Source organism: Salvelinus fontinalis, chromosome 34 (assembly GCF_029448725.1).
Source record: "Salvelinus fontinalis isolate EN_2023a chromosome 34, ASM2944872v1, whole genome shotgun sequence".
Classification (NCBI taxonomy): Eukaryota; Metazoa; Chordata; class Actinopteri; order Salmoniformes; family Salmonidae; genus Salvelinus; species Salvelinus fontinalis.
The window spans coordinates 36,666,610-36,678,622 of NC_074698.1; the positions used below are offsets into that span (position 1 = coordinate 36,666,610).

The 12,013-nt window shown below is 44.7% G+C and overlaps 2 protein-coding genes across 2 annotated transcripts; one reads left to right on the plus strand and one right to left on the minus strand.

Annotated features, from left to right (window-relative positions):
* Window positions 1-30: 30 nt before the first annotated feature.
* Window positions 31-6,410, minus strand: LOC129834032 (aspartate dehydrogenase domain-containing protein-like). The gene is made up of 8 exons (XM_055898853.1): window positions 6,317-6,410; window positions 5,715-5,774; window positions 4,525-4,669; window positions 4,185-4,269; window positions 3,649-3,798; window positions 2,437-2,660; window positions 1,939-2,078; window positions 31-1,731 (listed from the first exon to the last, which is right to left on the minus strand). The coding sequence occupies exons 2-8, from the start codon at window positions 5,767-5,769 to the stop codon at window positions 1,694-1,696; spliced, it is 837 nt and encodes a 278-aa protein (XP_055754828.1). The 5' UTR covers window positions 5,770-5,774; window positions 6,317-6,410; the 3' UTR covers window positions 31-1,693.
* A 1,468-nt stretch (window positions 6,411-7,878) lies between these two features.
* On the plus strand, window positions 7,879-11,442 carry LOC129834033 (lysoplasmalogenase-like). The gene is made up of 3 exons (XM_055898854.1): window positions 7,879-8,119; window positions 8,390-8,633; window positions 10,675-11,442. The coding sequence occupies exons 1-3, from the start codon at window positions 8,069-8,071 to the stop codon at window positions 11,127-11,129; spliced, it is 750 nt and encodes a 249-aa protein (XP_055754829.1). The 5' UTR covers window positions 7,879-8,068; the 3' UTR covers window positions 11,130-11,442.
* Window positions 11,443-12,013: the final 571 nt, after the last annotated feature.

The following is a 12,013-nucleotide window of genomic DNA, read 5'->3' on the forward strand; positions in this document are numbered from 1 at the left end:
TTTGTTGGGGTTTTACTACAACAGGAAATACTGTGAGAGCTTGGAACTATAAGGTTCTATCTGCACGTTTTGTTATTGACATTTTGTTATTCCTTGTTCTGTACAATGTTCTCTACATATATAGTACTCTAAATAATTCAATTCATGTTAAGTTCAAAACAATACAAGATACAAATACATAATTCAAACCAATTAGGGTTCAGAACCTTATTTTTGCAGATAGAACCTTCTAGTTTTAAGGTCACAATGGTGTGTGTGGTGACAACACCAAGACACCACATAAAGATCATCATACGTTACTGTTAACATGTATTGATGTGGATGTAACTGTATAAGAGCTGTAAAAGTTGTGGCTTGTTGCTAGACGATTGCTAATGAATGTGGTGCCTGCCATCACCCTGAGGGAGTTGGTCATTTAAATTGTTACTTCACAAAGTAATATTTTAATTTGTAGAGAAAAGGAGGAAAGTGCTGCTGGGATCCAGTAGTAGGACTTTGTAGGATGAAGGTGCAACATTTGATTCCCCAGAATTGTAGATGCAGACTTGTTTTTGTCAAGCCTGATAGTCACACCATATATGAAGCAAGCCCATCTTTGTCAATCCTGATACAGTCACACCAAATAAGAAGCAAGCCCATCTTTGTCAAGCCTGATACAGTCACACCATATATGAAGCAAGCCCATCTTTGTCCATCCTGATACAGTCACACCATATAAGAAGCAAGCCCATCTTTGTCAATCCTGATACAGTCACACCATATATGAAGCAAGCCCATCTGTGTCCATCCTGATACAGTCACACCATATAAGAAGCAAGCCCATCTTTGTCAATCCTGATACAGTCACACCATATAAGAAGCAAGCCCATCTTTGTCAATCCTGATACAGTCACACCATATAAGAAGCAAGCCCATCTTTGTCCATCCTGATACAGTCACACCATATAAGAAGCAAGCCCATCTTTGTCAATCCTGATACAGTCACACCATATAAGAAGCAAGCCCATCTTTGTCAATCCTGATAGTCACACCATATAAGAAGCAAGCCCATCTTTGTCCATCCTGATACAGTCACACCATATAAGAAGCAAGCCCATCTTTGTCAATCCTGATACAGTCACACCATATAAGAAGCAAGCCCATCTTTGTCAATCCTGATACAGTCACACCATATAAGAAGCAAGCCCATCTTTGTCCATCCTGATACAGTCACACCATATAAGAAGCAAGCCCATCTTTGTCAATCCTGATACAGTCACACCATATATGAAGCAAGCCCATCTTTGTCCATCCTGATACAGTCACACCATATAAGAAGCAAGCCCATCTTTGTCAATCCTGATAGAGTCACACCATATAAGAAGCAAGCCCATCTTTGTCCATCCTGATACAGTCACACCATATATGAAGCAAGCCCATCTTTGTCAATCCTGATACAGTCACACCATATATGAAGCAAGCCCATCTTTGCTCACACATGATCAGTAACTACAGACACAGCCACTGCAGACTGTTCAGTACCATAGTGTTGTGTAATGTGTGTTTCAGTACCATAGTGTTGTGTAGTGTGTTTCAGTACCATAGTGTTGTGTAGTATGTTTCAGTACCATAGTGTTGTGTAGTATGTTTCAGTACCATAGTGTTGTGAGTGTTTGGTTGGTAGAGGGAATTGTCTTCTGAAATCCCTCCCTCTTCAGCACAAGTGAACCCGGCCACCATGTCCCTTACACACTGAGAGAAGAAAAGGAGAGGATGGACCGGACGTTAGACAATACAACCCTTCATGTTCTCACACTGATTCATGCGACACACACACACACACACACACACACACACACACACACACACACACACACACACACACACACACACACACACACACACACACACACACACACACACACACACACACACACCCTCCTCTACAGCAGAACCCACCCAGTAAGCTGCTCCAGAAGGAGTTGTAGGTGGCACTCCCAGTTACAGCTCCAAGTTTGGCTGGGTTCCTCCTCACTGTATGCACTGTGAAGCCATTGGCACCAGTAACCTCCACCTCCACCACATGGTAATCACTTAGTCTAGGAGAGGGAGAGAATATGACTATGACATAGCGGGCCAATGCCTTTGCCCTTGTTAGAGACTAATTAGCCCTAGTTTCCTCTAAGTTTTGTACACTTGACTCAGTGCCAACCTTTCTAATAAAATATATGCTGTGTAGAAGTTTGGGGGTGAATTAAGTTATTGCACAGCTGTGCTTCAGAGAGTGGGGGTTCCTTAACTATGCAAATACATGCTGAAACGTGCCAGCATGTATTTTGTAACACTATGGGCAGAACAAGTCCACCTCCTTGCTTGTTCTGCCCATAGTGTTACAGTGATTCCCATTGTAAAAGCAGACTCTGAACTATCTTGGGTTATTTAAGAAGCTCTGCTTACGCCGTATCCGACACAATCTCCCCCTGGACGCCAGCGAAACCCAGGGTCCCCGCTGCGATGGCTGCTGCCGCCATGGTGTTGACGTTGTTAGGGGCGACAGGACAGAGCTCTGCCACCGAGCCACCGAATAAGACCCGCCTCCCCTCATCCTCTGTCCAATCAGACAGCACGTCTCCTGTCAGACGGAAACATGACGGGTGCTTGGACATCCGGATGAACAGTGCCTTCAAGCAAAACACGAGAGGAGGGGGCATGAGATTAGTAAAGAAAGAGGAGAGGAACAGAGGCAGAGGAGGGATTTAGAAAACTTGTGTTTTGTACATCAGTAATACAACAGAAACTCTTCAGATTTAAAGCTATTTAAAGGGAATAGAGAGCAATAGTAATGGTGTCTTTTTGTAGGAACTAACTCCACCATGGTTCGTTGGACAAAGTCTATGGGGAAATAAATGGGGGTTTTGTAGAGGTTTTGGGAAAATGCAGAAAATTAGGTCTATGTAACAGCATTCTGTCTTGTACAACCATTCTGCATGCTCTATGTAACAGCATTCTGTCCACTACAACCATTCTGTATGCTCTATGTAACAGCATTCTGTCCAGTATAACCATTCTGCATGCTCTATGTAACAGCATTCTGTCCACTACAACCATTCTGTATGCTCTATGTAACAGCATTCTGTCCAGTATAACCATTCTGCACGCTCTATGTAACAGCATTCTGTCCAGTACAACCATTCTGTATGCTCTATGTAACAGCATTCTGTCTAGTACAACCATTCTGCATGCTCTATGTAACAGCATTCTGTCCAGTACAACCATTCTGTATGCTCTATGTAACAGCATTCTGTCCAGTATAACCATTCTGCACGCTCTATGTAACAGCATTCTGTCCAGTACAACCATTCTGTATGCTCTATGTAACAGAATTCTGTCCAGTACAACCATTCTACACGCTCTATGTAACAGCATTCTGTCCACTACAACCATTCTGTATGCTCTATGTAATAGAGAACAATGACCTTCTTCACCTTTAATAACAATCTGAATTTAATCTCACATTAATAAGGTCTACACATTATCTTATACTAACTCTTATATATTAACTTAACTATCTACATAACGTAACCAACTTAACTATTAACTATGCTATCCCTTATAAATGAACATATTTTACTTGTTAAGTCCTCTTTCCTCCTCCCTCCTTCCCTGCACCTTTAAAGATCCACTATCATTGAGTCTCAGGATATCCTGGCCTCCCCACAATGCACCACTGGGGACATATAGGGTCCTCCCATGATGCTCTGCAGCCTGGCGCAGTTCCTGGTTCAGCTGTGGGTCTGAGAGGGCTGAAGGAGAGCCCACCTAAAACAGAGGCAGACAGAGAGGAAGGGAGGGAGAGATAGAGGGAGGAGGGAGGAGGGAGAGGGAGGGAGAGAGAGGGAGGGAGAGAGAGGGAGGGAGTAGTTACTTCATTTCTGGTGCACAGTGTAACAAAGTGACTTTAAAAGAAAGAAATTAGACCACAATCTAGCTAGCTAAAGAATGTTCAATAAGAGATAATTCTCTAAAGTGTTAATTTAGATGTTTTTAGAAACAGAGAGATCTTACAAGAAAATGGAAACAGAGAGAGAGAGGGATCTTACCAAAAAATGGAAACAGAGAGAGAGGGATCTTACTAGAAAATAGAAACAGAGAGAGAGGGATCTTACTAGAAAATAGAAACAGAGAGAGAGAGAGCGAGATCTTACCAGAAAATGGGCCTTAGAGAGGAATTGGACTCCAAAGTCTTTTACAATTTTGGGATGACACACCTCCACAATCACATCAGCACCCCTAGAACACACACACACACACGTTACTTGTGCACATGACATAACACACATTACAGTGTGTGTGTGTGTGTGTGTGTGTGTGTGTGTGTGTGTGTGTGTGTGTGTGTGTGTGTGTGTGTGTGTGTGTGTGTGTGTGTGTGTGTGTGTGTGTGTGTGTGTGTGTGTGTGTGTGTGTGTGTGTGTGTGTGTGTGTGTGTGTGTGTGTGTGTGTGTGTGTGTGTGTGTGTGTGTGTGTGTGTGTGACGTGGCTCTCTACCTGTCTGTAAAGTCTGGGAGGTTGTGTAGAATCAGCTCCTCAGCCACTGATTCTCTGAGTTTGTCAGTGTTTCTGTTCCACACAAAGACCAGTGTCAGGCCCACCTGGGCCCCTTCTCTCTGGAGCCGCTCCACAAGGTACTGCCCTGGAAGTTCAACAAATTCAAGTTTAATTGGCAGTGTTTACACAGGCAGAACAATTCTGATATGTTGTTGAATTACTGGCAAAGAGCTGATCTGATTGGTCAAAAGAACAATTGGTGAAAGGAATATCAGAATTGGGCTGACTGTGTAATCACAGGATGTTGGTGGCACCTTAATTGGGGAGAACAGTCTTGTGGTAATGACTGGAGCGATATTAGTGGATTGGTAACAAGCATATAAAACATGGTTTCTATGGTTTCCAGGTGTTCGATGCCATTCCATTTGCTCCGTTCCGGCCATTATTATGTAGTATTCACTACTACATACAGTAGTAGGCAATACAAACTGAAAACCATGAACACAACAAAAGGCCTATCATAAATATACAATCAACATTATGAATACCAGTAGGTACAGATGTAGGATCTACATTTGATCACCCGGTTGCAGGACAACTTGTAGTGTATTTCAGTTTTAAAAAGTCTTCTGAAGTTTTTAATTTCCACTCTGAAATTCCAGACTTGATTTTCCCAAACAATTTTTTTTTATCACCCCCCACAAAAAAGTCCTTTAATAATAATCCACATAATAATGCACATGTCCTGTTGCTGCAGGATTATTTTCCTGCTGTAGCAAACTGGCTCAAATTAAGATCCTACATCTGTAGATAAAAGGTCAAACAGAACATAAACCTGGTGAACTCTCCGCCCAATCAGTACATTAGTTGATCAATTAACAATCAGATAGAGAAGAAACCCAGCAGTACTTAGGCCCTCGAGGGCCTGTAAATGAATGACCCTGTTGTAAAGTGGTATGATTTATGAAGATGGGACCTACTGACACAGACTGACCACAGCAATCAACCCAGGGACTGCAGCTGAAAATTAGTCGGCTGGCTAAAACTGCCACTTTTATAGTAATGTTGATGAATGTGCATCTTCCCTGTAAAACTACATTTAATAAATGAATCCATTCCACAGTGAGAACATATGAGATGTGATGAGGAGGGAGGAAGAGAGGAGGAAGACAGGGGAATACACCACTGACCTAAATGTCCATATCCCACAACTCCAATTCTCATCACTGGCAACTTGTCAGTCATGGTTCCTGGTGAGAAAGAAGACCAGAGAAGACAAGTATATGAGTTGATAATTCCCACTGCCAATGGAGCTCTCCTTCTCTCATGACCTCACACTCCACCCACCTCCCCATGGTGCCAGAGAGACTGGCTCTTCAAACTATCCATGACCCCTCTGACCTGGCCAATGATTGATTGCCAGGGTTCAGGTTGTTAGGAGGCTGGACACCTGACCATCCTCACTTCCTTTCCATGTCAGAGCCTCACTATAGATTTATGCAGCCCTTCCTTCTCTCATTGGGCCATCAGCTATTGTATTATTTACAGCTTTATCATTGTTTCTATTTTCTCGCTCTCTCTCTCTCTCTCTCTCTCTCTCTCTCTCTCTCTCTCTCTCTCTCTCTCTCTCTCTCTCTCTCTCTCTCTCTCTCTCTCTCTCTCTCTCTCTCTCTCTCTCTCTCTCTCTCTCTCTCAGCTCTTCATCTTTTCAAGAACTTCACTTTGTACCTAGACCCTATCTACTCTGGTGGTCCTCAAAACTGTCCTTTTAACAACATTTACTGCTACTCACCGGTGAATTCCTCTCCCTGCTCTCTTTCTCTCCAAACCTTCTCCTTCGCAATCTACATTCCAACTGACACCCCTTCTCAGAGGATTGTGGGAAAGGTAGGGGTCAAAGTTCGACTCTGAGAGAATATGTTAATTATTAGTCCCTGTATCAGTGAAATTGTTGTGGGTTTTGTTTTTGAACCCACACATTTTCACAACGTTTAGCAGCCGTGAAAGGAAAGGCTGGCAGTGAAAGGAAACTACCTGAACAAGTCATAGATTATGGACAAAACAAATGATAACTATACTGCCGTTATCTGACTGATAATATATTTGATGGATTTTATCTATATTTTGATCAACAAAATTGGTTGGTCTTGTAATGGATACAGCAAAGCCTATGAGCTGTGCCACACACAGAAGTGATTACAACTGAATGTGGGACAATGTAATGTACACAGTACAATGTACACAGTAGCCTAAGTCACATGCTGCCTCCAGTGGCAACACAGTCGTAGAAGCATCAAATGAATACTATCACAACATTGTCTGTGTGTGACGTCATACCGGCGTCCTGCTAGTTAATGCCCTATTCTGCCCTTAGATCACCTGACCCGACAGGCCAGTTGACCCTCTTGGTGGTAGGGTTCTGGGTTCACTACAGGTTCACTGTCGTTCATAGAACTAGGGTTAGAACCCTTAGTGTTGGTATGACTGAATGTCTCTACTGCCACTGTGTGGACAAACTAAGTACTGCTGGTGACTGTTGCATACAGTTGTGGATAGATACACTTTAAGTAGAGTGAGTCGCTCTATTCCACAAAATGTATCACATACCAACTAATACTTGTCTTTATTTACAACCTTGAGGCAGGAGACAATGAGAAGAATGGTTTTGATGAGATACTGATAGAGATTGTATATTGTACAGGGATTGTTGTAGGACTGTCCCCAAGGTAATAGCCATGCTATCTGACATTGGCTTCTGACACAAGTACTTATTCTGCATGTCTGCATATTTGTAGCCTGGTCCCAGATCTGTTTGCACTTTTGCCTACTAAATTCCATTAGGAATTGGCAGTAGAGCCGAGACAGACTGGCACTCAGGCTAGCACATTTGTTCTACATAATTTATATTTTCTAAATATCTGAACGTTCCACAGCGTTGTGCCCTACTGAACACAGCCGGGTTCAGAGCTATGTGTCCTACTGAACACAGCCTGGTTCAGAGCTATGTGTCCTACTGAACACAGCCTGGTTCAGAATCATGTGCCCTACTGAACACAGCCTGGTTCAGAGTCATGTGTCCTACTGAACACAGCCTGGTTCAGAGCTATGTGCCCTACTGAACACAGCCTGGTTCAGAGTCATGTGTCCTACTGAACACAGCCTGGTTCAGAGTCATGTCTTAATACATGGCTCTGGCCCAGTTCAACTTCACCCTCAAGTTGATGTCACTTATCTGGTCTAGTTGGATGGGCCAAGGGTCACTACTGGCAGAGTTGAAAAGTAAAACTGAGAGGAGGAGACATTGGGCATTGATTATAACTGAGCAATCTGACAGATAACGTGTCACTGTGATTGGTCCAAAGTTCAATGTCGACCGGCACCAAGAGACAGGGACACACTCAGACAGACTGAACCAGTGGAGAGAGAAGAGAGAGAGAGAAGTACAGAGGAAAAGAGAAACACATGAAATCCTCTGGAAGGAGGCAGGACTGAAGAAAAGAAACAGGTACAGCCCAGATACATACAGGCCTTGGTTCTGAGAGAGATGGACATCCTTGAAACAGCCGCCTATGACCGAAGACAGCGAAGAAACACGGTATGATCCTTACCTCTAATCACACACACACACACACACACACACACACACACACACACACACACACACACACACACACACACACACACACACACACACACACACACACACACACACACACACACACATTAATAACACACACACTTTTGTGTTAATGTATAATAATGTAATTATTGTAAATCTCTCATATTAACTACCTCCCTTCTTCCTCTCCTCTCGTCTCCCCTTCCTCTCTCTCTCTCTCTCTCTCTCTCTCTCTCTCTCTCTCAGTACTGTGTTCTGTTTCTCTTTCTCTCGCCGTTCTTCCTGGCCATCGCTGTCTACTTCTATCTGTGGATCCCTGACTCCTCCCCCTCCGTCCTCGCTGCGGCTATTAAGGCCGCCCCTGTCATCTCATTGGCTCTCCTGGTGCTGAGCTACAAAGGGGGGAGGAGTCTCCTCGGCGTGGCGGGGGGCCTGATCTTCTCGGCAGGCGGAGACTGTTGCCTTATATGGCCCGAGCTGTTTCTCCATGGTAACGAGAGCTTTTTCTACTGCTACTGATAAAGTCCTGCAGACACTACAGACATGGCAGATAGCCTAGGTTAGAGAGGGCAAGCCAGAAACTGGAGGGTTGGCAGTTTGAATCCCATGTCTGACTGGATGTCACTGGAGGGTTGGCAGTTTGAATCTCATGTCTGACTGGATGTCACTGGAGGGTTGGCAGTTTGAATCTCATGTCTGACTGGATGTCACTGGAGGGTTGGCAGTTTGAATCTCATGTCTGACTGGATGTCACTGGAGGGTTGGCAGTTTGAATCTCATGTCTGACTGGATGTCACTGGAGGGTTGGCAGTTTGAATCTCATGTCTGACTGGATGTCACTGGAGGGTTGGCAGTTTGAATCTCATGTCTGACTGGATGTCACTGGAGGGTTGGCAGTTTGAATCTCATGTCTGACTGGATGTCACTGGAGGGTTGGCAGTTTGAATCTCATGTCTGACTGGATGTCACTGGAGGGTTGGCAGTTTGAATCTCATGTCTGACTGGATGTCACTGGAGGGTTGGCAGTTTGAATCTCATGTCTGACTGGATGTCACTGGAGGGTTGGCAGTTTGAATCTCATGTCTGACTGGATGTCACTGGAGGGTTGGCAGTTTGAATCTCATGTCTGACTGGATGTCACTGGAGGGTTGGCAGTTTGAATCTCATGTCTGACTGGATGTCACTGGAGGGTTGGCAGTTTGAATCTCATGTCTGACTGGATGTCACTGGAGGGTTGGCAGTTTGAATCTCATGTCTGACTGGATGTCACTGGAGGGTTGGCAGTTTGAATCTCATGTCTGACTGGATGTCACTGGAGGGTTGGCAGTTTGAATCTCATGTCTGACTGGATGTCACTGGAGGGTTGGCAGTTTGAATCTCATGTCTGACTGGATGTCACTGGAGGGTTGGCAGTTTGAATCCCATGTCTGACTGGATGTCAATGGAGGGTTGGCAGTTTGAATCCCATGTCTGACTGGATGTCACTGGAGGGTTGGCAGTTTGAATCTCATGTCTGACTGGATGTCACTGGAGAGTTGGCAGTTTGAATCCCATGTCTGACTGGATGTCACTGGAGGGTTGGCAGTTTGAATCTCATGTCTGACTGGATGTCACTGGAGGGTTGGCAGTTTGAATCTCATGTCTGACTGGATGTCACTGGAGGGTTGGCAGTTTGAATCCCATGTCTGACTGGATGTCAATGGAGGGTTGGCAGTTTGAATCCCATGTCTGACTGGATGTCACTGGAGGGTTGGCAGTTTGAATCTCATGTCTGACTGGATGTCACTGGAGGGTTGGCAGTTTGAATCTCATGTCTGACTGGATGTCACTGGAGGGTTGGCAGTTTGAATCCCATGTCTGACTGGATGTCACTGGAGGGTTGGCAGTTTGAATCTCATGTCTGACTGGATGTCACTGGAGAGTTGGCAGTTTGAATCCCATGTCTGACTGGATGTCACTGGAGGGTTGGCAGTTTGAATCTCATGTCTGACTGGATGTCACTGGAGGGTTGGCAGTTTGAATCTCATGTCTGACTGGATGTCACTGGAGGGTTGGCAGTTTGAATCTCATGTCTGACTGGATGTCACTGGAGGGTTGGCAGTTTGAATCCCATGTCTGACTGGATGTCAATGGAGGGTTGGCAGTTTGAATCCCATGTCTGACTGGATGTCACTGGAGGGTTGGCAGTTTGAATCTCATGTCTGACTGGATGTCACTGGAGGGTTGGCAGTTTGAATCTCATGTCTGACTGGATGTCACTGGAGGGTGGCTGGTGTGTAACGTCACTGGAGTACTCTGACATACTTCTATGACTATTAACCATGTATGGCGCCATCACCTGCTGTTGTGCACTTGAGCAAGACACTTAACCCACCATTGCTGCTCTTGGGGTGTTGCACTGCAGCTGACCCTGTGCTCCAACCGCTCTGTGTGTGTCTTGTTGGGGCGGATAAAGCAAATAGACAAATCTCTATTTCAGGTGGAATACGAGCAATAAAGTAATGTTGTTGTCTCTCTAATCCTCTCTTCAGGAATGGCCTACTTCGCCTTGGCCCACCTGCTCTACTCCCTCACCTTCCTCTCCACTCGTTACTCCTCCCTCAGCCCCTCCTCTTCCCTGTCCTACTTCTTCTGCCTGCTCCTGTGGCTGCTGGGGGGAGGCCTCTACGCCTACCTCTTCCCTTTCCTGCAGAAGACGCCGGACGCGGCCGCCCTGACTCCCGGCGTCGGGGTGTACGTGGCTCTGATCGTTCTGATGGCTACGCTGGCGGTTCGCACCCGCCGACCGCTGATCATGCTGGGCAGTTTGATCTTCATGACCTCTGACTTGACGCTGGCGCTGCAGACCTTCAAAGTGACGGAGCCCCTGGAGCACGGCAGGCACATCGTCATGACGACGTACTACCTGGCGCAGCTGCTGATCGCCGTGGGCGACATCAAGGCCGTGGAGGGCGGGGATGAGTTTGCCAAATGGAAGAAATCTTAGTTAAGGGGTTATGTCAGATATGGGCTAGGTCCCGATTTTCCACCCTGCTCCCGAAGTGTGCAAATAACTGCACACTTTCTTACATGGATTTAAAAATGGTGGAAACTCCCTCCAGCCAATGCTTACTTATACTAATCTCATGCTTTTAAATCAATGACAGGGAGTGTTCAAGTGCACAATTCTGGAAAAGGGTGGAGAATCGGGACGTTGCCATGGAAAGCAAACTTGGGACTACTGCTCTCTGACTAGTCGACAGCTATAGGAACTTCAAGCTGTGTTGAGACTAGACTGAGAATGTGTCAGGAAAAAGTTGAAAAAGGAAGATTCCACCAAAGAAAATCCTCTTTATTAAACAAAACCTCAGAGTATCAAGACAGTCTGTCCCATTTGTTGAGAAAGCTCAGGGATGGGGCTGGGAAACATAACCACTGCCAAAATTCATAGACCGCTACGGATGCAAGGACTGACATGAGATCCACATGACAGTTTTTTTAATAGTCCAGAATAAAATTCAATTTAGTCAAGGAGAATGATATTTCAATGTCTGTGAAAACAGTCCTACGGTCTTAAAGAAATTATTTGAGATGTGATGCACTTCCCTTGTGTTAGTTATGGTTTATCAAACACATTCCGTATAACGGTCTGTTGACATGAAGAGACTATTCTCAGAAATTAAGTCCCTTATGAAAAAAGAAAATGTGTATTTATTCATGATGAAATGAGGATGAAAAATAAACAAAGTTGTGTTACATATTTCATGTTATTTCAGACATTAGTACTCTGCAAAAGTCATCCATTGTGTTATAGACACAGACAAGACAGAAACATCTCAACAAAACATTGACAAATGGTGGATATTCTGAATGAAAGAGTCATTAACAAAG